The 27,048-nt window shown below is 40.3% G+C and overlaps 1 protein-coding gene across 8 annotated transcripts in view; it reads left to right on the forward strand.

Annotated features, from left to right (window-relative positions):
• KATNAL1 (katanin catalytic subunit A1 like 1) overlaps positions 1-27,048 on the forward strand; it is a 106,676-nt gene that overhangs the window by 8,208 nt on the left and 71,420 nt on the right. For 3 of the 8 annotated variants that reach the window (XM_064275285.1, XM_064275288.1, XM_003413958.4), the window contains exons 2-3: positions 18,404-18,579; positions 20,529-20,689. In XM_064275285.1, the coding sequence (XP_064131355.1) occupies positions 18,418-18,579; positions 20,529-20,689 (323 nt within the window). In that variant the 5' untranslated portion in view covers positions 18,404-18,417. The other 5 variants (XM_064275286.1, XM_064275287.1, XM_010593988.3 and 2 more) reach the window with 5 other exon arrangements.

Genomic DNA, 27,048 nt, shown 5'->3' on the forward strand with positions numbered 1-27,048 from the left:
ATTATGGGTATTTCAGGTCTCATGATGATTTTCTGTCCTCCTGTCATTGAGGCATTGCCCAATGGCAAGTGAGTAACTGCCATTCAAATGACATGTATCATGCTGTAGCCTCTGGAAACTTTCTAGTCCAGAATCCCAGTAGTCGCTATAGGGCGATGTTCTCAGGTTTTTACCATAAGCTCCAGTCTGCATAAGCGTGTGTGGCAAACATCTCCAAAATCATGTCTGAATGTGGATCATAAAGGCCTAAAGGAAGGAAGAGTGAGACTGCTTTCTGTAATTCAGACATAGCCTGCTCTTACTCTGGTCTCCATTCAGACACAGTTTTCTTCCAAGGGGTTTTATGGATCAGAGCCAGCAGTATTCCCGGATGTGCAATATGTGTTCTCCAAAATCCAAATAGGCCAACCAAACGTTGGACAACCTGCTTAGTTTTGGGGGTAGGTAGCGACAGCATCTTATTCTTGGTGGTCTGCTAAATGTCACAGGTAGTCCCTGCCCAAGTTATTCCCAAGAATTACACCATTTGGGCAATGCCCTTGATTTTTGCTGGATATTAACTAGCCTTTTGGTCATGTGGACCACCACTGCATTCATATCAGGCCTAGCCTGTTTTTTGGTGTTTGATATTAACATAATATCATCAATATAATGTATCATTACACTTGTGATCTGCACCAAGTCCAGGTCTTCTAACCAAGCTATGGCAGTAGGCTGGTGAATTCAAGCAACCCTGTGGCAATACAATGGAAGTAAATTGGGATCCTTCCCATGTGGAAGCAAACTGCAGCAGCATTTTTGCCAAGACTGGGATTGAGAAAAAGGCATTTGCAGGATCAATTACTGAGTACCAGTCTCTTTAGCCTGCTGTATTTTCTACACCAGTGACACCCTGTCTGGAACAGCTGATGCCACAGATAAAACCAAACCTGTTGCTCTCAAGTTGATTCTGACTCATAGTGACCTGAAAGGATAGAGTAGAACTGCCCTGTAGGGTTTCCAAGGAGCGGCTGGTGGATTTGAACTGCTGACCTTTTGGTTAGCTGCCTGAACTCTTAACCACTGGGCCACCAGGGTGCTGAAGATGGCACTACTCTATTTAGGCCTCAGTAGTCTATTGTCAGCTTTCATGAACCATCTACTTTGTTCATGGGCCATAAACCAACTGCCATTGAGTTAGTTATTCCTACTCCTAGTGACCCTATTGGACAGAGGAGAACTGCCCCATAGGGTTTCCAAGGCTGTAAATCTTTACGGAAGCAGACCGCCACATCTTTCTCCTGCAGAGTGGTTAGTGGGTTCAAACTGCTGACCTTTCCGTTGCGGTCAAGCATCTTAACCACTGTGCCATGAAGGCTACTCTTCACAGACCATATGGGGCTGTTATACAGAGAATTTGTAGGCACCAACACCCCAGCCTTTAGCAAGTTTTTAGTCAAAGCAGTAATCTCCTTTTGTCCACAGGTATCTTATGTTGTCTCAGATTAACAACCTGAGTGGGTTTAGGCAATTCTAATGGTTCCTGTTTAGCATGTCCAGTCAATACTGGCCTAAGGGTAGACTTATGTGCCTTCAGTTTTACAATATTAGGTAGAGGAACGTTACCCAATTAGACATAATCTCCATACCAATAATACATTCAGGTAAGGGGAATCCAACTACTTCATAGAAAAAAAAAAAAAAAAAATCTTCCAATTCTTCAAACTTTCACCTTAGTCCCATCAACTGTTGCATCCCCGTATCCTCCTAGCCTAACTTTAGGCCCCTTCAAGATTTTGTTGACAGGTTTTAGGATTATGGTACATTGGGGCTCCTGATCCCAGGAGCCCCAAGAATATCTTTTCCCCACGGTCAAGTTCATTTCACCCACACTTGTGCATGTGGCCTTGGGTCTGGCCCCCTTGTCAATGCTTATCTTGATTGGCTAGCTGAGCCTCTGCTTCAAATGGTCCCAGGTGGGACTTCCCATTGTAAATTCCTCCCAACTGGCGTGAATAGAATGGACTTGCTTAGGCCTCTTTAACATTGGGGGACCAGCAGGTATTTCCGTTGACCCACCCAACCTCCTATAGTACTGCCTTAGAACCTTTGTTGCAGCTCCATCAATGTCCGCTATATTCATTGCATTTCTTAGTAAGCATTAAAAGATCTCCATCATGCTGGGGTAAATTCTTTCCCCATTGCATCTTCCTGTTCTCCTATGAATCACCCATAACGTTTCTTTGCATCTGTGAGACCCATAAGGGGAAACTGTGCCAACAGAATCCTGACAAGGCTTCTTGGATTGTTGCTTTGTTTCCGAGTAGCAAGGTTACAAGGGGTGCCCGTGTAGAAGGGACTCCCTTGATTACCATATCTACCATGGCCAGTGTAAGGGGCATACTCACTGGATGAATATCTTGATCACCATAAAGCTATTCCTGTATGGCTTGCATAAGCAGCACTTCATTTGCTTCCTGTGGAGTGTTCCATTGGGTATTTAGGCGGGGAGAGGACAGTTTGCCTTCTCAGGGTAGACAAATCTCACTGCTTATTTTATCCAGTCCATCAGGCCAGGTTAACCTGCTGTGTATCTGAATCTTGTATCGTCATTCATGGCTGTTGCATAATGAGTTGTGAGTCTTGCATCAAACTAAACATACTCTTCCATTCTGCAGCATTCAAAACTAAAGACATCCCCCTAAATAAGTCACTTTCATAATCCAATTTAGTAACGGTTCCTCAGGAAGCTGACGATACCAATCTAAAAATTGAAGCAACTCCTTTGCACTATACCCCCTGGTTTCAGTAGTTTCTTGGTTTTTCCTGTTTCCTTCCCAGACTACCTTCTTGGCGATCAGTGGTCGTAGGGGCCCTTCCTGTTGTTCCAACATGATTTTTCCTTTCTGGGTTGGCCTTGAGACTAGTGGCTGTACCTCTGACCAGACTGGATCTGGGCTTGGTTCAGTACTACAATCTCCTCTTTCTTTTTCCTTGTTCTTGCAGCTAATACTGATAACAGCAACCAAGGAATTGTTACTTATCACTCAGTATTTCTTTATGCATCCAACTAGCGAATTCCTCAGGAGTTAGATCCACCACTCCTACGTCCCATGAATAGCTTTTGACTTGGGTAACTGATTGCAACATAACAGCTGCTTCAATCCATGGGTGTTTTTTTGTCCCATCCAGAAACAAAAGGTTTCTCATTCTCCCATTTATCCCTTTTTTCCTCAAAACCACATATCCCAGTGATCCTGGGCTGTTGCAGTGAATCCTACCATTTTGACACCAACTAAATGGATAATTGATAAGAATCAGCACAAAGCTGGTTTCTATGTGACGGAAGTTAAAGATGTCCCAAATGTCCAACTTTCCCAAACTGCTGTCCCACCCCATCATCTCTAATACCAACTATTCCCCCTCCCCTCAGTACTCTCCCTCTGGTCTTGGGGTTCTGTAATTTCCTGCAATGCCTCACAGAACTCACGAACCATACTTACACTTCAGTGGTTTCTAAGGGAATTAACGGTACAGCTGGGGATGAGGAACAACTCAGAGGTAACAGGAACAACTCAGGACACAGGTCTGGATCAGAGCAGCTTCTCCTCACCCTCTGCTCCTGGGCCCTTGTTATGGATTGAATTTTGTCTCCCCAAAAATGTATGTCAACTTGGCTAGGCCATGATTCCCAGTATCGAGTGGTTGTCCACCATTTTGTGATCTGGCGTGATTTTCCTGTGTGTTGTACATCCTGCTTCTATGATGTTAATGAGGTGGGTTTATGGGCAGTTGTGTTAATGAGGCAGAACTCAATCTACAAGATAAGTTGTGTTTTAAGTCAATCTCTTGAGATATAAAAGAAGTGAGCAGAGCAGAGACATGGGGACCTTATACCACCAAGAAAGTAGTGCCAGGAGCAGAGTGTGTCCATTGGACCTAGAGTCCCTGTGCAGAGGGAAGGGACCATGGGAAGTTTGATGATAGGGACCTTGCTCCAGGCCCAATAGAGAGAGAAAGCCTTCCCCTGGAGCTGGCCCCTTGAATTTGGACTTCTAGCCAACTAAACTGTGAGAGAATAAACTTCTGTTTGTTAAAGGCATCCACTTGTGGTATTTCTGTTATAGCAGCACTAGATACCTAAGACAGCTCTGCTTGCGGCTCTCAGGCGAGTGTTACAACTCTTAGCTCTGTGGGTCGGCAAGCCCCACAGCAGTTGTCTTGCGCTAGTCTCCTGGTCCCGCCATCTCGCTCTGCTATTGCTGTTGTTACTCCTGTGCTGCTGTCTCTCTGTGTCATCCATGTTACAGGCCTTCCCTCTCTCTCCATGTCTCCCTTTAACCCTAGTGGGATGACAAAACTGATGAGTCCCCTTATTATGGTTTCATACACCCTATTTGCATGGTCCCACCCCCACCAAGGGTTGCTCGGACTTTATTTGCATGAGCAGCAAGCTGTCTGTCTTAGTTATCTAGTGCTACAGTAACAGAAATGCTATAAGTTAATGGCTTTAATAAAGAAATTTATTTTCTCAAAGTTTAGGAGGCTAGAAGTCTGAATTTGGGGTATCAGCTCTAGGGGAAGGCTTTCTGTCTCTGTCAGCACTGTGGGAAGGTCCATACCTCCTTTCAACATCTCCAACATTCCTTGGAGATCTTCGTATGTCTGGGCATCAGTCTGCCCCCTGGGTCTAGGAGGTTCTTAGCGCTAGGTCCCCGGGTCCAAAGGAAGCTCTCCGCTCCCAGGTCTTCATTCCTGGTGATGGTGAAGTTCCTCCCCTCTCTGCTCGCTTCTCTCTCCTTTTATCTCTTGAATGATAAAAGATATGATTCAAGCAAGGGTGTGACTTGAGTCACCCTTTTGTAACGCTGTGAGTCAAGATACACCTCACACTGATCCTGCCTCACTAAAGTATAGAGGTTAGGATTTATAACACATCACAAGATGGAGGATAATTACATCAGAACACAAAAATTGAGGCCAACTGCACAGTACTGGGAATCGTGACCTATCCAAGTTGACTTGTAATTTTTGGTGACACAGTTCAATCCATGACACTGTCGAATCCCTTTGGTGGGCCACAAGTACCTTATTTGCGTAGACACATCCAGTCATTGTGTGGAAGTCAGAAAGACTATGGCTAGAAGGGCCATATTAAGTAATTCATTGCACTGCATCAGGCTAAGAATTTAAGATCAGGCTATTCCTTAACAACTTTAGGTTTATCCACTTTAACTGATAAGTTACTGTCTATTTTGTGTAAATATGTATAACATAAAACTAGAAAGACTGTGTAATGGATTGAATTGTATCCTCCCAAGATATGTGTCAACTTGGTTAGGCCACTTGTGGTTTTCCTCCATTTTGTGATTTTCCTATGTGTTATAAATTATAATCTTTGCTTGTGGTTACAGAGGATTAGGGTAGGATGTAAGACCCTTGCTCAGGCCACATCCCTGATCCAATGTAAAGGGAGTTTCCCTGGGGTGTGGCCTGTACCACCTTTCATGTCTCAAGAGATGAAAGGGAAGCAAGCAGAGAATTGGGGACCTCGTAGCACCAAGAGTGCAGTGCCAGGAGCAGAATGCATCCTTTGGACCTGAGGTTCCTGCTCTGAGATGCTCCCAGACCAAGGGAGGATGGATGACAAGGACCTTCCTCCAGAGCTGACAGACAGTGAAAGCCAATTTGGACTTTCAGCCTACTTTACTGTAAGGAAATAAAATTTCTCTTTGTTAAAGCCATCCCACTTGTGGTGTTTCTATTATAGCAGCACTAGGTGACCAGGACAAATGTGTGGATCTTTTGGGTGAATACTTCCTACTCCGTTTTCTCGGCATTTACAGTGGTACTCTGCATTCCTCCAAGTATCATCTACTGCGCGTGGTGTAACGAGGAGTCAGGTCTGTTGTCTGAATTCTGGAACTACTCTTTACTAGCTTTGTGATCATGTGCAAGTTTCCAAACCTGTACTCTTATCTCAAAAAAGGTATCAATACTATTTCATGTGATTGTTGGGAAGATCAAACAGTTCAATGAAGGTAAACCATAGGTGGTCAGTAATTGAAGGTTTTTCTCCTCTCCTTCTCCCCTTTCCTTACTAACAATGTGGTAAGACAGTTCCGTCTGACTGAAAGCCATGTTTTATGGATTTACGTGACCATATCGAGCAGATAAATCATTTGTGTTACATTACAAAATGTTGATTTGATCAATCAAAGGATTTATCAGTTATTGTTTAAAATAAGGTTTCCTTAAATGCTATCAAATGTTATTTTATAGGTCATCAGTAGTAATTTAATATGTTTTTGACTTGGTTTCATCGTCAAACAAGCAGGAGGTTCCATTAGACGATCTGAGATTCCAACACCTATAAACTTCCTCTGTTCTATGGCTGTATTATCTCATTTCTGGACAGATTTTATATTGTGATTTCACTGACAGCGTAAATTCTCATTTCTGGAAATAAATAGCGCATTTTGTTTTTTTGGTATCTGGCTTGCCGTGTGTTCTGGCGGAGCATCTGTGAATGAAAACACGTAAATCCGTGTATTTATATGTGTATGTATATATTTAATGTACTCAACATTATTTTAAAAAAGCTGTCTCTCCCATGATAACTGTACTTAGACATGAAAGATTGAGCAAAATTATACCATAGAATACCTAGTAAAGGCCAGGATTAGACAGTCATTTGCCAGATAAATTCAAGGCATAGATTGTGAGAGTGGTTAAAAAAATGGAGTTTTCCAAGGTATATTTAATCTCCACGGCTACTATCACGACCTGTTGCTGTCAAGTCGACTAATAGCGACCGTATGGGACAAAGTAGAACTGCCCCATAGGGTTTCCAAAGAGCAGCTGGAGGATTCGAACTGCTGATGTTTTGGTTAGCAGCTGTAGCTCTTAACCAGTGTGCCACCAGGGCTCCTAATCTTCACAGGATGTCGTTAAATTTAATTGTTTTTTTTCTTTTTGGCTAGGGATGGTTTGATTGTAGTCCTGTTTGAAGGTATGGAGGTGGAATAAATGACCTTTGAAGTCCCTTTATGACCTTGTAATTCTGTCCATTAGAAATGGTTGATCAGAAGCTCCTCTTAAGCAACGTATTAAAAAAATGAGCTTAAGTTTGAAATTTTTATTCATTCTAATCTTCGTTTGGTTTGAAGATATTTTTAGTAAACACTTTTTATAGTTTTTAATCATGTCTAAGTGTTGTTTTCTGTAGTTACTACTTTGTGCTTAGTTACTGACCGCAACTGACTTGCCAAGGTGTCCTGGGAGTCCTGAGAACAAGAACGACGTAGACGTTTACTGAGTGCGTCTGTCCCGCGTTTCAGTTCGCAGACATTAACGGTGCCTCTGTCGGGTGGTGCACCACACAGGTAGGAGCCGGCCCGTCCACAGAGAGCTTCCCGTCCAGTCGGTGCTCAGTGAACGCTCAGTCGTGGTGCGCCCACTGCTGTGGTTCTTGGAGGAGATAGTCTCCAAAAAATATAATGTGTATTATTTCTAGCTTTCTTAACTTTTGCACGTTTGGAAAACAAATACTAAAACTTCATTTGTTGTACCTTTTTTAAGTACTGTTGTTCCTTTAGTCACTTTTATTCCTCTGTCCCCATGAATCTTTATACTTCATTATCCATTCTTCCTGATGATTTCCCTTCTTTACATTTTTCTTGGCGATTTGGAGGTAGAAAAGAATATGAATGAGAGAGGGAATTAAGTTCTGTTTTATTTTTCTTACCTCCTTATGAAGGAACCCTGGTGGTGCAGCAGTTAAGCTCTTAGCCGGTGACTGAAAGGTTGGCGGTTCCAACACGCCAGCTGCCCCATGGGAGAAAGATGGGGCAGTCTGCTTCCGTAGGGATTGTTGTTGTTGTCAGGTGCCATCGAGTTGCCTCTGACTCACAGTGACTCTATAGGACAGAGTAGAACTGCCTCACAGGGTCTCCTAGTCTGTAATCTTACGGAAGCTGATCACCAGGTCTTTTCTTGTGGAGCGGCTGAGGGGTTAGAACCGCTGATCTTTCTACGTGAAACCGTATGAGGCAATTCTGGTCTGTCCTGTAGGGTCTCTGTGAGTTGAAATCAACTCGATGGCAGTGGGATTTGTGGAACCTGCTTATGAGACTATGGATGAAAGTGTTATTTAACACACTTCTTGGCATTAGTGTAGGTATTTTTATGCTTATTTCCTTTGAATCTTTGAAGGCAGTGATTATGTTGATAACTCCACATGGCCTTACATAGTTTCTTTCATGTCATGTTGTTGTTATGTGCAGGTTGAATTGATTTTGACTCGTAGGGACCCCATATGATAGAGTCGGAACTGCCGCATAGGATTTTCTAGCCTGTAATCTTTACGGGAGCAGATTCCTACGTCTTTCTCTTGTGGCGCTGGTGGGTGGGTTCAAACCATCAACCTTTTGGTTTGCAACTGAGCACTTAACCATTGTGCTACCAGGGTTCCTCTTATATGTCATAGGTGTTTGCCAAATGATGTGGTTGGTGCTTACTAAATAGAGTGGACGAAGAATGGATGAGTGAATGAATATGATAATAAAATTACTTGTAAAAAAAAAACACTACTTGATGAAATATAGTAATACAGATCAAAAAAAGTTTGTCATTGAAAACATGAAATAAAGGAATAAATTGTATTTAATTGTATAGTCAGCCTCAAGAAGATACATTTTTTATTTCATTTCCACTAATTAGCCTTTTAATTTTGGAGTAGCTGTGTGATAACTAAGAAGGAGTTGATGGGTTTTGATGGAATTTGACTAGTAGAGTATGATGAGCCAAGAGTGCCGGCTCTGAGTTAGACACATTTGGGTTGAAATCCAGGCTCTGTGGGCAAGGTATTTAAATATGCTAAACTTTAGATTCCCTCACTATTAAATGGGGAGATAATAGTTTTTTTTTTAAAGCATTATGAGGATTAAATGAGATAATGGCTAGAAAGTACTATCATATTTGCCTGACATGTGGTAAGTATTCTCCTACAATAAATGTTGGTGTTAGTATTATGCTAAAAGCTTACTCAGGCACTTCAGATAAAATTTATAGTTTAGCCTGTGATCTTGAGACTAGCAAGTGGTAAACATTTTCTGTCTTTTATAATTTATGCCAAAGGAATTTAGTACATAGTTAGAAATTATTGTGATGGTCACTTTTAAGGAACATTTAAGCTCTTGGAACCACCTATTTAGGTTTCTCTTACGTTTCATGGACAGGTCTTTTTGTTTCTGAAGTATTCTGGAAGGGAGCTCGGGTAAGGAAAGCCATCAAAGGCCTTCATTGCTACAGACATCCTCTTGTTGTTTCTGGGTTCGTAGCCGTGTTTTCCAGCGTTCAGTGCAAGCTGCAGGCCTTGAGAATATTGCCCAACATGAAGAGATGGGAGGGACTGTGGTTTTTAAAGTTGATTTGGTGAGTAGTACTCACATAGTAGGTTAGTTTATCGCTAGTAAAATATACCTCAGGATGCATTAGCTTGAGAAGCTGTGCTTATGCGTCTTCTTCATTGCCTCTGTCTGTGGCAGTCGTTATGTGAAATGAACTGGATATTGATTGATTTGGAGAATCTTTTTTTTTTAAAGATGTAAAACCCCAAAACCAAACCAGCTGCTGTTGAGTCGATTCTGACTCACGGCAATGCCATGTGTGTGTCAGAGCAGAGCTGTGTTTCACAGGGTTTTCAATGACTCTGATCTTTCAGAAATAGATCTCCAGGCCTTTCTTCTGATGTGCCTCTGGCTGAATTTGAATTGCCAACCTTTAGGTTAGTAGCTGAGCACTTAATTGCTTGTACCACCCAGGATCTCCTAAAAGATGTGAAGCCTGGACGTATTGGCAGAATTCAGTGTGGCACAAAATACTGAAACTTTGTCGGTTAGCTACAACAGTTCTAATGAGGGTTATTTACTTCACATTGCCGTAGTTGAGATTGTTTCTGTGTTTCTAAAACAAACATCTACTTTCAGGAATTTACAACTCAGGAAGAGAAATGGAGCAGTATAAGAGAAATACGGAAATGGGAGAATGAAAATAGTTTGAAGCAGAAAGATTTTTTTTTCTCAAGCCCTACACATATTTAGGTATAATTTACATAAAATTAGTTGGAAAAGTGTTTTCTTTCCTATTTTGAAACATTTCTCCTTCTTTTTCTGAGTTATTCCTGATCTGTTAACCCGAACTCACTGCCCCCTAAGCTTCCGATCTGATCTTTCAGATTGCTGTGGTCAGTTTGATCCCATATAGGTAGATCTTGAAAGAGCACAATGCTCAAGGCAGACATTCTTAACTAATTGATCTATTGTTTGGTTTTGAGAAGACTACGGGAAATATTTTTGGTTTAAGGTTAAAGGTTATCTCAGGGCAATAGTTTCAGGGATTCATCCAGCCTCCATGGCTCTAGAAAATCTGGATTCCATGGGAATTAAAAATTCTGTTCTGCATTTTCTCCCTTTTGATCAGGATTCTTCCATGGAATCTTTAATCAAAACGTTCAGTAAGGGTAGCTGGGCACCATCCAGTTCTTCAGGTCTCATGGTAACAGGAGCAGCTGTCCATGAAGGCAGTTAGCCTCACATTCCATGTCCTCCTCCTGTTCCTGACTCTTCTTCTCTTGCTCCAGGTGCGTAGAGACCAGTTGTTGTACTTCGGATGGTTGCTTGCAAGATTTAAGGCCCCAGGCGCACTAAAAAAAATTTTTTTTTTTTGGAACAGAAGCACTAAACACAATTTCAGGCCAATTAACTAGGATTTCCCATGAAACCAGGACCCTAAACTCCAGACCAAGGAACCAAATCCCATGAGGTGTTCAGCTGCACACAGCAGCCTCAGCATCTACACTTAGTTTTGTCAGCTTTGTAAATATATCTGTCATGGATTGAATTGTGGCCCCCCAAAATGTGTATCAACTTGCCTAGGCTGTGATTCCCAGTATTGTGTGGTTGTCCACCATTTTGTCATCTGATGTGATTTTCCTGTGTGTTTTAAACCCTACCTCTGTGATGTTAATGAGGCAGGATTAGAGGCAGTTAATGTCAATGAGGCAGGATTCAATCTACAGGATTAGGTTGTGTCTTCAGGCAATCTCTTTTGAGATATAAAACAGAGAAGTGAAGCAGAGACGTGGGAGGACCTCATACCACCAAGGAAGCACCGCCAGGAGCAGAGTGCGTCCTTTGGACCTGAGGTTCCTGCACTGAGACGCTCCTAGATCAAGGAAAGTGATGACAAAGACCTTCCCCCAGAGCTGACAGAGAGAGAAAGCCTTCCCTTGGAGCTGGTGCCCTGAATTCAAACTTCTAGCCTCCTAGACTATGAGAGAGTAAATTTCTCTTTGTTAAAGCCATCCACTTGTGGTATTTCTGTTGTAGCAGCACTAGATGACTAAGAATATCAATCACAAAACTTTTTGCCAATTCAGCTTAAAGGTGTACAACTTACAGCAATTACAGTAATCAGCCATGCAAACCTACCCTCAGTCACCCCGACCTTTCCATCATTGTAAACTGAAACTCTGCTCCACAAGCAATGACCACCCCCCCTTCAGCCCCTAAAATTCAAGTATGTTTGAAGGTGACTGTGTGTCTTACAGGGGCGGGGGAGAAGGGGGAGGAAGATTTAAACCTTTGGTGACCCAGTTATTTTTTGCTTTGAATTTTTTTGTTGACACCATGTGTTTTCATCAGTGAAAGCACGCTGAGTCATTGAATGTGTCTGAATTTTTGGTTAAGAGCTTGGCTGCCAACCAAAAGGCTAGCAGCTCAAATCCACCATCCGCTCCTCGGAAACCTTATGGCATAGTTGCGCTCTGTCCCGTAGGGTTGCTATGTGACGGAATTGATGAGGTGGCAGCAGGTTTGGTTTTTGGTTTGAGTATGGATTTTTTTTTCTTGCCCCCCCCACAAGCTTACTCTAACTGTTTAGTGGTACATATGAAGTACCAGTAATCATACCCCAGAGTCCCCACAGGGTCTGTTAGTACATGTGTAACAAAAATTTTCAAAATTTCTATTTTTCCTACCCAAAATTCAGACACCTCATATAATATCCTGTAAAAACCATAATTTGCAGCACACGCCCATTTTTTTGGTTTCAAACAGTCACAGAGGCCCCTGCCTTACGGCAGCATGCACTACCAGTGGTGCAGCAGTTTTCCAATAAACCCCAGAGGCTAAAAAATTCATGGTTGCTCTATGTACTGCTGGGCTCAAAAGGGTTAAAGGAGAAGCAGGAGATATTGCTGGAGAGACAGAAGTCCTCTCATGTTTAGAGCTGAGTCATGAGAGAGAGTTGAGTAATTATCTGGGACAAAATGAGGCAGTATTCATTTTTGGTCTGAGCATAGAACTTGAGCTGAGCTCTTCACCTTGATCTGAGCGTAGAATTGTCCTTGAAGATATTGCTGGGGTCATTCTGTGTAGGGCAACGTTGCCAGGTCAGTTCAACAGCAAAATGCTGCGGGAGATGCTGACTTCATTACTGAACACAGGATAAACGCAAGAGAAGGTAATTACTGATATTGCTAGAATCTTTCAGCTCTTGTGTTTATTTAACTTGACCTTTTAACTGTTCTAGAAACTTCTAATTGATACAAAGGAGATTTAAAAAATTGTATTTTTACGATTATGGTTAAAAGTAATTGAAGTTATGGTGTAGCTTTTGGGAGTTTATAATGAAAACTGGGTCAGTTGGTATCTTGCTATTTATGAGAGAAGATTAGCTGTTCCAAACTTGTATATGCATGTTGAGTGTGGAGTAAAAATAATAGTTTACATTGATTTAGTGCTCATTATATGCCTGGAATGATGCTAATGTATAAACCACATTTAATTTTCAAGATAACATTATGATAAATATTATTTTATTACATGTAGAATTTGGAGGCTTGGAGAAATTGATTTGCTTGAGGTCACACCTTAAAATTTGTGGTGCCTAGATTCATACCCAAATTTTTCTGTCTGAAATGTTTATATTGCCTTCACACTTGAATAGTTTAGTATGTAATTCTAGGTTGACAGTTTTCCCCTCTCTTAGCACTCAGAAGATATTCCACTGTTCCAAGATTTTCAAAGTTCCTGTTGAAGGTGGGCTGTCAATATAATTATTTTTCCTTTGTAGATAATCTGTTGCTTTGCTTTTAGTGTTCTTCAGTATTATTAAATTGTCTTTTCCTGTTTCAGCTGCTGTCCAGTGGGTCCTGACTCACGGCGACCCCATGTGTGTCAGAGTAGAACTGTGCTCCATAGGGTTTTCAGTGGCTGATTTTTTGGAAGTAGATCGTCGGGCCTTTCTTCTGACGGGCTTCTGGGTGGACTTGGACCTCCGTGAGACAACACAGCAAAGCCGTATGGTGCTCACAGGTGGTCCCAGATTGCTAATTAACCCAACAACCAACCCAGTGCCGTCGAGTCGATTCTGACTCATAGCGACCCTATAGGACAGAGCAGAACTGCCCCACAGAGTTTCCAAGGAGTGCCTGGTGGATTCGAACTGCCGACCCAGCTGTTAGAAAAAAAGGCACAATTGCTAAATGTGATTGCTCAACGCATGGGGGGACTTGACTTAACCAGTAAGCAAGGCTTACGTTAATTATATTAAGGCTCACATTCATTAAACAAGGTACCCACAGACTTACGTTAATTAAACAAGGCATGCACAGGCTTACACTCGTGTTTACTTACTAATCTGTAGTGAACAATTTCACATGGGTTTCACCACGCCTTTGCTGTGGTGTAAGACAGGTGAAGTTGTTTACTACAGATTAGTAGATATGCTCAAGCAAGCCTGTGCATACCTTGCTTATTGAAATCTGGCCCTGGCTCCATGACTATCGCATACTTCCGATCAGGCCTGAACACATGGGACGCTCCAGAGTATTAGCACATGGAAAGTAGCATTTATTGCTTACAAGAGGAAGCAGACAGCACTCCAGAAAAAATGCACAATCACTGTTGAGTTCTCCTCCCCCGGCAGTTTGAAAAGCCTGTCCTGGCGGATGGGGACTCTTCCAAGCAAACCCTGTCCCGTGGGTAAGGGGCTTAAAAAAGGGAGGGACCTACCTTCTGCCAGTACTCTCTGACCAGGTAGGTCCAGTGGGTTGGACACTTATACTATAAGTACTTCCACCTACCACCGTAGCTGAGGGACCACAAGGCCCCCACACTGGCACTTTTTGTACCCCCAAACCCCTGGCACCCTACATTAACAAACATCAGGGGTTGAGGGGGTGGTGGGCCCATCTTGCCTTCTCAGGTTCTGAGGTTTATTGCCAAGGTGATGAGCTGGACATGCCCAGCTCATTTGTTCATGTTTAAAGTGTTGCCTGGCTGTTTTAGAAGGACAAAAAATCCATTGCCATGAGGTCCTATTCCGACTCAAGGGACCCTATAGGAGAGAGTAGAACTGCCCCATAGGGTTTCCAAGGAGTGGCTGGTGGATTTGAACTGTCAACCTTTTGGGGAGCAGCCAGGCGTCAGCCAAGATCTTAACCACTGCACTACCAGGGCTTCAATCTGACTAAAAGTTTACTATTTTTATTGATCTTTCCTAAGGACTAGTTTTTGGTGGCATTGAATTTTTTTTGTTTTCTGTTTCGTTGATTTTTGCTCTTAAAAATTTTTATGTCCTTCCTTCTCTTGTTTTGGGTTTAATTTGCTTTGCTTTTCTTTGTTTCTTGAGATGGAAGCTGAGATCAGGATCAGTAAACTATGCTCCGTGGACCAAACCCAGTCTGCCACCTGTTTTTGAATGACCCATGAGCTAAGGATGATTTTTATGTTTTTAAACAGCTGAAAAAGATCAAAAGAATATTATTTTGTGACATGTGAAAATTATTTGAAATTCGGATTTCAGTGCCCACAAATAAAGTTTTATTTTAACGTCGTCTCGTTTTGTTTACACATTGTCTGTGGTTTCTTTTGTGGTAGGGCAGCAGAGTAGAGTAGTTGCAGCAGAGGCCCTGTGGCATTCTCATTGCTTTGTACTGCTGCTTGGTGCTCTATAATCAGTGTTTCAAGCGCCATGCATATCACCCTGCTGCGACATTTTATTTTTTATTACCAATGCATAACCATCATGTCAGAATGAGAAAAGTGAGCAGGAGCCCTCTCTTTGCAGAGAGAGATGTACAGCCTTGTAAATCCTATGGGGCAGTTCTATTCTGTCCTATGGGGTCACTGAGTCAGAATGGACTTGATGGCAATGGGTTTGGTTTTGGTTTTGTTTTTTATTAGACTTTTGGTGTGAACAATTGCTTGAAGAGTTGAGGACATCAATAGTCCATTCAAAAACAAGGCAAGTGATTTCGAGTGGTTTTCCTGGGTTCTTGATGAGTCGTGAGATGTTTCTGATATTGCTCCATTGTTTGAAGAATCACTGCTGAGTTTGAAGTTACTGAAGAAATTAGCCTCCGTGAATAGTCTGTGTGAAACAAGTAGAGGTGAGAATATTTTTTAAAAGTTGAAAAAAACAATAATTCAGTAAACCTGAAGCGGAATCTGCTAAGATGTGTTACAGCTGTTGGGGATAAATGTTTGTGTGGAAAGGAAAAAAGGTTAGTTGCACAAATTTACAAAGCTTATGAAAATGTAGGGTGTTTAAAGCTGATATTCATTGTTTTATTTATCAGCAGGCACTTCAGAGAATATTTGAATCTATCATGTGACGTGGAACCAGTAGTGTCAGTAGTGAGCTTCATTCACTCTTGTGGACTTAACCCTTGTCAGTTCCATAAATTTTTGTCAGCTATAGAAACTGAGTAGCCTTAATTGTTCTACCACAAAGCGGTTCAATGGCTTAGCATTTGTAAAGTTTTGTTGTAATTTTTTTTGAGCTCAGGGCTGAGATTGAAATTTTTCCAAATGAGAAGAATTGCTCTCAACCACTATTACGCAACACTTAATAGCTTTGAAAATTAGCGTTTGCCAGACTTGATAATGTTTCTTAATGAATTCAACCTAAAATTACAAGACAATGCTTATATGTAAGATTAATACACAGTAAAGCCATTTTGGTGACAACTAATGTTATTTGAATCACAAGTAATGTCAAGCTAATTTATACAGCTTCTCGTGCTGTCAAAAGTTAAAGAAGTGAAATCTCCGTTCCTACCCAGGCTTGCAGTGGATAAATCTTCTGAGCTCAAACTGTAGTTTCAGCAACATTTTCCAGACTTTGATGGAAGTCCAAGGGCAATTTCCATATTACAAAGTCCAGTTAACTGTTCAGTTGAGGTACTTTCACCTAACTTTCAGTTGGAGGTGATTAATCTGCAATGTAATGACATGTTAAAAGCCAAGTATCAAGAGAAGAATAAACGCCTTAAATGCCTTTCAAGCAGTGGGTATACTGAATTGAAATAGTATGCTTATGAATTAATATCAGTGTTTGGCTGTACCTGTCTGGTGAAAGGAAACCCTGGTGGTGTAGTGGTTAAGAGCTATGGCTGCTAACCAAAAGGTCAGCAGTTTGAATCCACCAGGTGCTCCTTAGAAGCTCTATGGGGCAGTTCTCCTCTGTCCTATAGGGTCGCTATGGGTTGGAATCTACTCAACAGCAACAGGCTTGTTTTTTGGCTTTGTTTTTGGTTTTCTGGTGAAAAGAAACTTCTAAAGATGAAATGCATGTAATCTTTCAGATCAGCATTAACAGATGAACACTTGTGACTGATTTTGATGGTAGGAAACTCTAACCTTGAACCCCAGTTAAGTGAAATGTTACCTCCTAAACAGGAGTTCCGTTCTTCTCATCAGTAGGCCTGTATAACAAAAATTGTACTGAATTACTACTACTATTACAGTATTTTGAATTTCATCACTAAAAATTGTAGAAATCTGTTTGTCTTGATATATAAGTACCTACATAATATTCTCAATTTTGGCTGTTGGCCCCAAAAGCCTAAAATATTTACTGTCTGGCCCTTTACAGAAAAAGTTTACTGACCCTTGCTTTGCAGTAAATCAAGATATTCCGTGTAGTTTTGTACCTGCACATATTAGCAGAATTCATGCTTTCAAGCCCTTCATTTCACAATGACCAGAAAAGATAATTTATGGAGCAACCGTCTTTTTGCTGGGTTTATTAATTACAGCTTGTTCAATGTACTATGACTTTATTATTTTGTGTTAATGAAGAAGTTGCTTTCTATAGTTATCCTGTGTTCTGTGGATAGATTTACTGAACACTGAAATTACCTGCTTTGTAAAAGTAGTGTACTCTTTGTTTCTGTGTGATTCTCATATATTTATAAAATATAGACACTGCCTTCAAGGAACCTCAATTGGGAGAAGAGGCAGAGAATATGCCGAAACAAAGAGCTTTACTTTCAAGAGTGTATTGGGGTCATTTGAACTGCCTAGAACTAGGTTTGGTTAATTCTGAGGAAGAGTTTTTGAGCCCCTGAAGAGCAGATAAGAGATTCAGAGGAAGAGTCAGGCTACCCAAATCAACAATTTCATCCCTTCAGGAGGCATGGAGATGTATTTTGATTTTCTCCACTATGTGTGTTCATTGGTTTGCTGTTCCAGAAACGAAAGTAGGGCAGCTTGGGCTCTTTCCCAGGATATTACTCTCCTGTATCTCTCCCCTTGCTACTCTTGTAGTCTTAAGAGGAAAGTATCTTTGTTTATGAACTTTGGATGATTCTGGAAGAAAACCCAGAATTACTAGGCTGGAGAGCTTTGGTAGGAAGCAGAGAGGCTCGTCGGTTGTTCTTCCATCACCTTGTAGCAAGGAGAGGGGTAAAGGTAGTTACTGCACAGCCAAAAAGCTATAGAGAATGACAGGACCATAAAGACTGCAGGTTGAGGAGGAAAAAAGGGCTCAGACTGTTTAATTCACAAGGTTCTTCCTTAGATTTAAGTTGTACAGGACAATTAACTGCATATAAACTGCATACAGACTATAGACTGACCCTTCAAAATGTGCTCTTTAAATATGCCTTTTTTTTTTTTGGGACCAGAAGTTTGAGTGTGAACTAATTTCTGCAGCTTTAATTGAGCTCACTGGAAAAGATAACATGATATTCATGTATTTATTTTAAATCTGTGATTCTAAGAATGAATTAAATATAAAGCAAGATCATTTTTACTATTACCAAAGCTTGAGTAATTACAAATAAACAAAGAAAATGAGTGTCCAGCTTACGTACCTGTAACACAAACCAGTAGTTCAGAGCTGTGTGACCTCTCTCCCTGTTATCTTGTTGGGTGTTCTTTTGTGATCGCCTTTGTATCTTCAGCATTGGGGACCTTGCTCGCTATTATTAAATGCATTCAGCTAACCTTGAAGAATGTAAGATAACCATTTTGACTTTCAAGGTATTTTTAAGCAGATACTTTAAAGAATAATAAAATATTTTAAAGTCAGTGCGGAAAAGTTAAAAAGTCATTATGTATTTTATGTGTAGGTCTCTGAGAGAAGATGAATTTGGCTGAGATTTGTGACAATGCAAAGAAAGGAAGAGAATATGCGCTTCTGGGGAATTATGACTCGTCCATGGTCTATTACCAGGGGGTGATACAGCAGATCCAGAGACATTGCCAGTCAGTCAGAGACCCGGCTGTCAAAGGCAAATGGCAACAGGTAAGAGCGCGTCGACGTCATTGGTGCCCGAGGGCAGCAGCCTTAACTGGAGAGGCCGGAATCCGGAAATTAGTTTGAGATTTTGTAAATAGTTCATATTTGAATACTGAACTGTATTTAATAAGTACTCTGAATAATTTTCTGATAATTTGCTTAGTTAATATGTTTGATAGTTTTGATAATATATTCCATGAGGCATATTTTGAAGATACTCTAATCTAATGGAGTCTATTTTTAATTTTTTTATTTCCATAATCAGTTATTTTTATTCATCCTCTTCCGCCTTCATTTTTATATGTAGTTTTGACCCATTTCAGAAAACTTTTCCTGTAAGAAATTTTCCTCATCTTTTGAAAGACTCCTCACAAATACAAATGAGTCAGTGATTTAATAAACAGCACTAATATATTTGCTCTGTCTCCAGACTATACAACTTGATTACACAATGGCACACTTAATAAAAACTTGAATTATAATTTCCTCATTTGTCCTTAAAATCTTTTAAAATTAAAAGTACAAAGTCAGGCATTTCTTTGAAGTTTCCATTTTATGTACCAATGTCTTTCAAGCTTTTCTTCTACTTTTTCCACAAGTCTGGAGTTGATGTTTTACTAAGTTTTGAGGGAAAATTTGGCTTATTTTCCAAACTAAGTGTTACCAAATTATGTTGACTGAGAGCAACATCCTCGCTCTAACTCAAGCCAAAATTTTTAGTTGTTTTTCTCCTATCCTTCATACCAGTTACAGGAAGGGGTGTTTGTTAATCATAGAAATATTTTTGACATATTCTTAATTGTGTTAGATAGTAAGCATTTCTCTTCGGTTATTTCTTTGGTGTTTTCCATTAGGTTTCATTTCTCCTAGTATAGTATAGTATGTAATTGGGTATATTAACAGTTAAATTTTACATGGGTATTTTGGTTGTTGTTATTCCTGCAACTGCTATTTTATGTTATTTCTGAGTTATTACTAAAGTTAAAGGAAAGCTTCTTTTGCTTTGCCTTACCGTGAAATGTGCTTTCTGGTTTTTAAAAAAATATTATTGTTAAAATGAATTTGTAAATGTTATTTTCAATCTGTTATTGGTTTGCCTTTGAAAATTAGTCTGGGCCCAGGGTCTGAAGACGTAAGAACTTGCATAGAGCAGGTTTTCAGTTACATTTATATTTTGAATGTAGGGAGACTCTTGCTTTTGAGCTCAAAATAAACTTTACCCAGGACTTGAAAGAAACCGGGTATTAGGTGCAGGAGAATTTAAAGAGAAGTTGGAAGTGTGTCATCCATGGTGTTATACTGCTTCAGGCTTTTGGAAGCCCATGGCAGGCATTTAACATTCAGTAATATTGGTAATAGAAAATGCTGGTGAAAATTTTGGCTGACAGTTTTCTGGAATCTATTTACAAAACCCTGGTGGCGTAGTGGTTAAGAGCTACGGCTGCTAACCAAAAGGTTGGCAGTTGAAATCCACCAGGCGCTCCTTGGAAACTCTATGGGACAGTTCTGTTCTGTCCTATAGGGTCGCTATGAGTTGGAATCGACTCAGTGGCAACAGGTTTTTTTTTTTTTTTTTTTGGTTTATTCACAAATATATTAAACAGACTTAAGATAATATAAATTTCTGGGAATTTGTCATCTTGTTACTGACTTAGTTGCTTGTTTTAAATTGTGTTAATGGTCCCCACATTCTTTGGTAGAAATAGAGGTGGATTACGAAAAGATATATAACTCTGTTCCCTCTGAAAAGCTATAAAATTATGTCTTTTTTCCAACCATCCCCACGTTCCTAGCTATATTACTTTAAATAGTTGAAATGTGTTTTGACTGTTCGAATGATTCATTTTGTACACTTTGAGTGGCACTAAGACAAATTTCACTCTAGATAGCAATTGATCATTCACAATTTATATAAACTTTAAACCATTTCTGACGTAAAGGCCGTGTCTTTCAAGGTTCGGCAGGAACTATTGGAAGAATATGAGCAAGTGAAAAGCATTGTCAGCACTTTAGAAAGCTTTAAAATGGACAAGCCCCCAGATTTCCCTGTGTCCTGTCAAGATGAGCCATTTAGAGACCCTGCTGTGTGGCCACCTCCTGTCCCTGCAGAGCACAGGTGAGTGAGACGCAGGAGATGCGTTCTCTTCAGGTACTTCTGAAGCTACTGGATATTCAGAGCGAGGCCTTATTTGAACCAAGAATGAAAAAGCATTTTGGAGGGCATATAAAATATACCTGTTTATAATTTTCACACCCACAGGTTTACATAAGGAGCCCTGGTGGCGCAATGGTTAAGCGTGCAGCTGGTAACTGAAAGGTCAATGGTTCAAATCCACCAGCCACTCCACAGGAGAAAGACGTGGCAGTCGGCTTCAGTAAAGATTACGGGCTTGGAAACCCTATGGGACGTTTCTACTCTGTCCTATAGGGTCGCTATGAGTCAGAAGTGACTGGATGGCAATGGGTTGAGTTTACATTGAGTATCATTGAGTATATGTTTGATAAAGCTCAGTTAATCTCCTGTCATATATCTGCTTTGAGAATGCTTCTTTACTGTAGTCGTAACAGGGTTAATCTACTGCTAGTCCTAAAAATTGTCTGTTAAAAGAGGTCTTCCAGGTTTTATAATGACAGCATCAAAACGAGGACAGTTTTGAGACTCCAACAACTTTAAATGGAATTCTGGAGAAATTGGGTTCATCTGGTTGGTCCTACAGCCAGTTTCTGGAGTTGGAAGGAACCTTAGAGACAACATTAAATGGCTTACTGTTGCTTAAAGATGCAAGCGTGGATTCCTTAGTGTGGCGCGTAAGGCTCTAGGTTTATCTCCCACAAGTTCTCTTTGGTGCCCGGCCTACTTGTCATCTATATTAAACCTCCCTCTGTTTATTCTTTCCTGTCTTCTTGTCTTTGCACAGTCTGCTCTTTCTTCCAGGAGTACCCTTAGCCCCCATCTCTTAACCGAGCAACTCATACGCATTCTTCATGGCTCAGCTCAGCAGCCTTTCCCTCTGCAGCCTTTTCCAGTTTGCCCAGGCTAGCTGTTTGTTTATAGCAGTTATCATGCTGCATAGATTGATATCTCTCCCCAAGATTAGGAGCTTTTCAAGATTAGGCAAGGACCATGGTTTTATTGACTTAAACTTCCATTGCCTAACACAGGGCTTGACAAGTCCTAAGCATCGAACCAACATTGAATGAATAACTTGATTAATTTCACCAGTGAGGAGACTAAGGCCTGCAGAGAGCCTGACTGATAAGTTAGCTTAGACTGGGATCTGGGTTTAGATCTTTCTGGCTTTCTCTTCAGTCTGATGTGAAGTGGTATTGTGGCCAGAGTGTTGCACCATAGTAAAAAAGCTTCCCTTTGGTCAGTAACTGTGACCATCCTGTTTAGCTCGTTGATTGCTTGAAGCTTATAAAAAACATTTAGAGAACTGTGAAAAATGGTTAATTTATCCCTTTAAGACTTTTTTCCACTGAATTACAGATAATTTGGTGGTTCCTGTTACAAAAACACTAGATGATGATGGTTTTTAAGGTCTATGACAATGTAGTGCTTTCTTCAGCTGTAACCACTTTTAGGGATTACGGGTTAAGGTAACCTTTATCCCTCAAAAGGCAGCATTTCAAGAGTCACAGGACTGGCTCTGGAAAGTAAACACTGAAAAAAAGTGAAATAATGGCATTTTGATCCATCAGCATCTTGAAATTTTTGTGTACGTACATGTGTATAATAAAACAGCTTGGATTTTTTTTAAAAGTCAGTAACTCAGAAATTTACTTCTAGCTTAAAACCAACAGTAACTTTTAGTATAAGAAATACCCGTTTTGAATTGCTAGAGCACCATGATGTATTTTAAAAAGCGGTGGCCACAGACAATAACTTTGATATTTGAAGCTCAAACTGAATGAAAAATGTAGATGGTAGTTTTGCACTGATGAGTGCTTACCTGGCAGCTTCTCTTCATTAGAGAAATACCACTTCAGTTCTTTCTTTTCCTTTGTCCTCTTTTTACTGCTCATAACGTAGATCTGATTTATTTTTATAATTGCTTTTGAATTCTTATTCTTAATAAAACTGAAAAACAACTGAACCAGAGTGTATGTCTGTGACCCTGCTTTGTTTATACTAAAAAAAAAGTTTCCCTTGTATATAGCCATTTTATGTATTCTACCCCGACCCTTGGCCTGGGAATCAGACATCCTTAATAAAAACAAATCAAAAACTGTATATTATTTGGAAAAAAAAATTCCAATTTCACATTTATTATCATCAACATCAATAAGAAAATTCCCAACAACTTCACAACGTTCTACTAGTGAAGGAATTCTCTTTAATATCTTGAGTAATAGCGTGCGATTAGTAGTTTTAAACTTTTTAAATAAAATCTTTACATAAGCCAAGCAATAGGTCCTTCATGAAGTAATAATGTTTTGGTGACATATGTGTAAGACAAATGTTAATGAACTCAACTTTACACTGGTTTGTAACACAGAATGTGTGCAGGGCTGACATGATAATAAAATAAGTGAACAGGGAGATTATAAATTCAGGGCTAAAAGTTAGGGGATGCTAGAGTTATATAGTATTTTCCCCCTTTTTACAAATTCTGTTTCTTTTCCAGGTCATGGAAAAACCCAGAGATATCTCTCCTAGAGGTACTGAGTGGTGAAGATTAAAACATACAAACCAACCCATTGTCATGGAGTTGATTCTGACTCATGGCAACCCCTACTCTGTTACAGAGTAGAACTGCTCTGTAGGGTTTTCTTGGCTGTAATCTCTATGGGAGCAGATCGCCAGGTCTTTCTCCCATGGAGTGGCTGGTAGGTTGGAGCCACCGAAGCTAGTCCTTAGATACTTGTTGGTTTACTGGAAAAACCCATGACTTGACTCCAAAGATCTGAGTTTGAATTCTACTTGTCTTATGATCTTGAGCAAGTTCTTTATTCTCTCTAAACATCAGTTTCACTACCTGCAAATTGGGGATTTTTACTTCATACAATGAAATAAGAGAATATAATATCTGAGAAAGTAACTGGCATGAAATAAGTAATTAAAATTAATGGTTAACTCTGAAATAAAATGCTACAATGTTCCTTTGGGTCAATAAGAAGAAATAACAGAAGATGATAGCCTCATTCATAAAATTCCTCAAGGAATTTTATTTCCCCCTTGAAAATATGTAAACCCTTAGTTTTCAGAAAAGCTTTGAGTAAAATCTGGCTGAGAGAATATGGCATTTGAAATGCCCAAGTCTCATGAAGTTGGCTGTGATTTTTAGGGAAGGTACAATAAATTATAATTATTTATAAGCATTATCTTTATTTAAACCTCCAGTGATCCCATGGAGTACATGGTGCTATTGCATATGCATATTGTTATTGCTAATTTATTATTATCAATTGTTATGAATTGAATTGCGTCCGCCCAAAGTGTGTGTCAACTTGGCTAGGCCATGATTCCTAGTATTGTGTCATTGTCTACCATTTTGTCATCTGATGTGATTTTCCTGTGTGTTATAAACCCTACCTCAGTGATGTTAATGAGGCAGGATTAGAGGCAGTTATGTTAATGAAGGATGGAAGGAATTCACAGAGTCATTATACCAAGAAGAATTAGTCGATGTTCAACCATTTCAAGAGGTGGCATATGATCAGGAACTGATGGTACTGAAGGAAGAAGTCCAAGCTGCTCTGAAGGCATTGGCAAAAAACAAGGCTCCAGGAATTGATGGAATATCAATTGAGATGTTTCAACAAACAGATGCAGCGCCGGCGGTGCTCACTCGTCTATGCCAAGAAATATGGAAGACAGCTTCCTAGCCAACTGACTGGAAGAGATCCATATTTATGCCTATTCCCAAGAAAGGTGATCTAACCGAATGTGGAAATTATAGAACAATATCATTAATATCACACGCAAGCAAAATTTTGCTGAGGATCATTCAAAAACGGCTACAGCAGTATATTGACAGGGAACTGCCAGAAAATCAGGCTGGTTTCAGAAGAGGACACGGAACCAGGGATATCATTGATGATGTCAGATGGATCCTGGCTGAAAGCAGAGAATACCAGAAGGATGTGTACTTGTGTTTTATTGACTATGCAAAGGCATTCGACTGTGTGGATCATAACAAATTATGGATAAGATTGTGAAGAATGGGAATTCCAGAACACTTAAGTGCACTCATGAGGAACCTTTACATAGATCAAGAGGCAGTTGTTCAGACAGAACAAGGGGATGCTGATTGGTTTAAAGTCAGGAAAGGTGTGCTCAGGGTTGTATTCTTTCACCATACCTATTCAATCTGTATGCTGAGCAAATAATCCGAGAAGCTGGACTACATGAAGAAGAACGGGGTATCAGGATTGGAGGAAGACTCGTGAACAACCTGCGTTATGCAGATGACAAAAACCTTGCTTGCTGAAAGTGAAAAGGACTTGAAGCACGTACTAATGAAGATCAAAGACCACAGCCTTCAGTATGGATTACACCTCAACATAAAGAAAACAAAAATCCTCACAACTGGACCAATGAGCAACATCATGATGATCGGAGAAAAGATTGAAGTTGTCAAGGATTTCATTTTACTTGGATCCACAATCAACAGCCATGGAAACAGCAGTCAAGAAATCAAAAGACACATTTCATTGGGTAAATCTGTTGCAAAGGACCTCTTTAAAGTGTTGAAGAGCAAAGATGTCACCTTGAAGACTAAGGTGCATCTGACCCAAGCCATGGTATTTTCAGTCACATCATATGCATGTGAAAGCTGGACAATGAATGAGGAAGACCGAAAAAGAAATGACGCCTTTGAATTGTGTTGTCAGTGAAGAATATTGAATATACCATGGACTGCCAGAAGAACGAACAGATCTGTCTTGGAAGAAGTACAACCAGAATGCTCCTTAGAAGCAAGGATGGCGAGACTGCATCTTGTGTACTTTGGACATGTTGTCAGGAGGGATCAGTCCCTGGAGAAGGACATCATGCTTGGCAGAGTACAGCGTCAGTGGAAAAGAGGAAGACCCTCTATGAGGTGGATTGACACAGTGGCTGTAGCAATGAGCTCAAGCATAACAATGATTGTAAGGATGGCTCGGGACAGGGCAGTGTTTCGTTCTGTTGTGCATAGGGTCACCATGAGTCGGAACTGACTCAAGTGCACCTAAGAACAACAACATGCTAATACGGCAGGACTAAATCTACAAGATTGAGTTGTATCTTGAGTCAATCTCTTTTGAGACAGAAAAGAGAAAAATGAGCAGAGAGACAGGGAAACCTCATACCACCAAGAAAGTAGTGCCAGGAGCAGAGCACGTCCTTTGGACCCAGGGTCCCAGTACTGAGTAGCTCCTAGCCCAGGGGAAGATTGATGATAAGAACCTTCCCCCAGAGCTGACAGAGAGAGAAAGCCTTTCCTCAGAGGTGGTGCCCTTAATTTGGTCTTCTAGCCTACTAGACTGTGAGAGAATAAACTTGTTTTTTAAAGCCATCCACTTGTGGTATTTCTGTTAAAGCAGCACTAAATAACTAAGACATCAACCTCATTCGTAGCTGACGAAGTTGAAACTTACGAAATTGAAGTTACTTTCCCAAAGTCTTCTCAACAGGAAAGTGGCCTGGTCACAAACTGAACCCAAGCCTTTTCAACTCTAGAGCTCTTATTTGTCTCTGCTCTGTTATGTTACTTTCTGACATGTACTCAGTAGTCTCTGTGCCTGTATTTTGAATACATCTATATACATCTATATGTTCTAATCTATGATATATGCATTCATTATCCACTCGATTAAATTCTTATTAGAGGTGATGGGAGAATAAAGAAACTAAAAATGCGTAATGAAAAAATATTGGTGTTTTAAGAGTAATTAAAAAAAATTTTCTGTATGGGAACACCACCCTGAAATTATAAGTCAGTAGGAAAATATGATTTACTTTACCTTGTTTTGCACAAAACATTTCAGAGATGCATCTGATGTGTTTGACATTTAGCCACTAATTTGTTACCCTATTTGCGGTTGTGTCCTTTTCACTTCCTGGACTTGAAGACCAAACTTCTTCTCCATCCCTGTTACCAAGATAATCCTTATACTGTGGTTTTCCGACAGTGGTTTTGCCACAGTGTTTGAAGTTTCGATTCCATTGTGGTGCTTCTGCCCGGTTTAATCATCGTCATGTTTTAAATCAGCAGCAGCTGCTCGTGTAAATCGAAACAATCTTCTGAAATGAATTAGATTCACTGCTTTAAAGGTGAGGAAATTGAGCTACAAAAGCAGGCTCATGATCAGAGTTGGTGGCAGTACTAGAATTAAGCTCTGAAGACATGAAACCTCCGGGTTGTTCTTATTGTCCCGTGTTAAGAGGTTTATTATGTTAAAGTGATTTTATAATATTGTATGTGTTGGTTATTAAACACATTTTCTATTAATGCAGCTGTTTTTTAAATGGCCTTTCTCAGTGAGACC

Source organism: Loxodonta africana, chromosome 23 (genome assembly GCF_030014295.1).
Source record: "Loxodonta africana isolate mLoxAfr1 chromosome 23, mLoxAfr1.hap2, whole genome shotgun sequence".
Taxonomy (NCBI): Eukaryota; Metazoa; Chordata; class Mammalia; order Proboscidea; family Elephantidae; genus Loxodonta; species Loxodonta africana.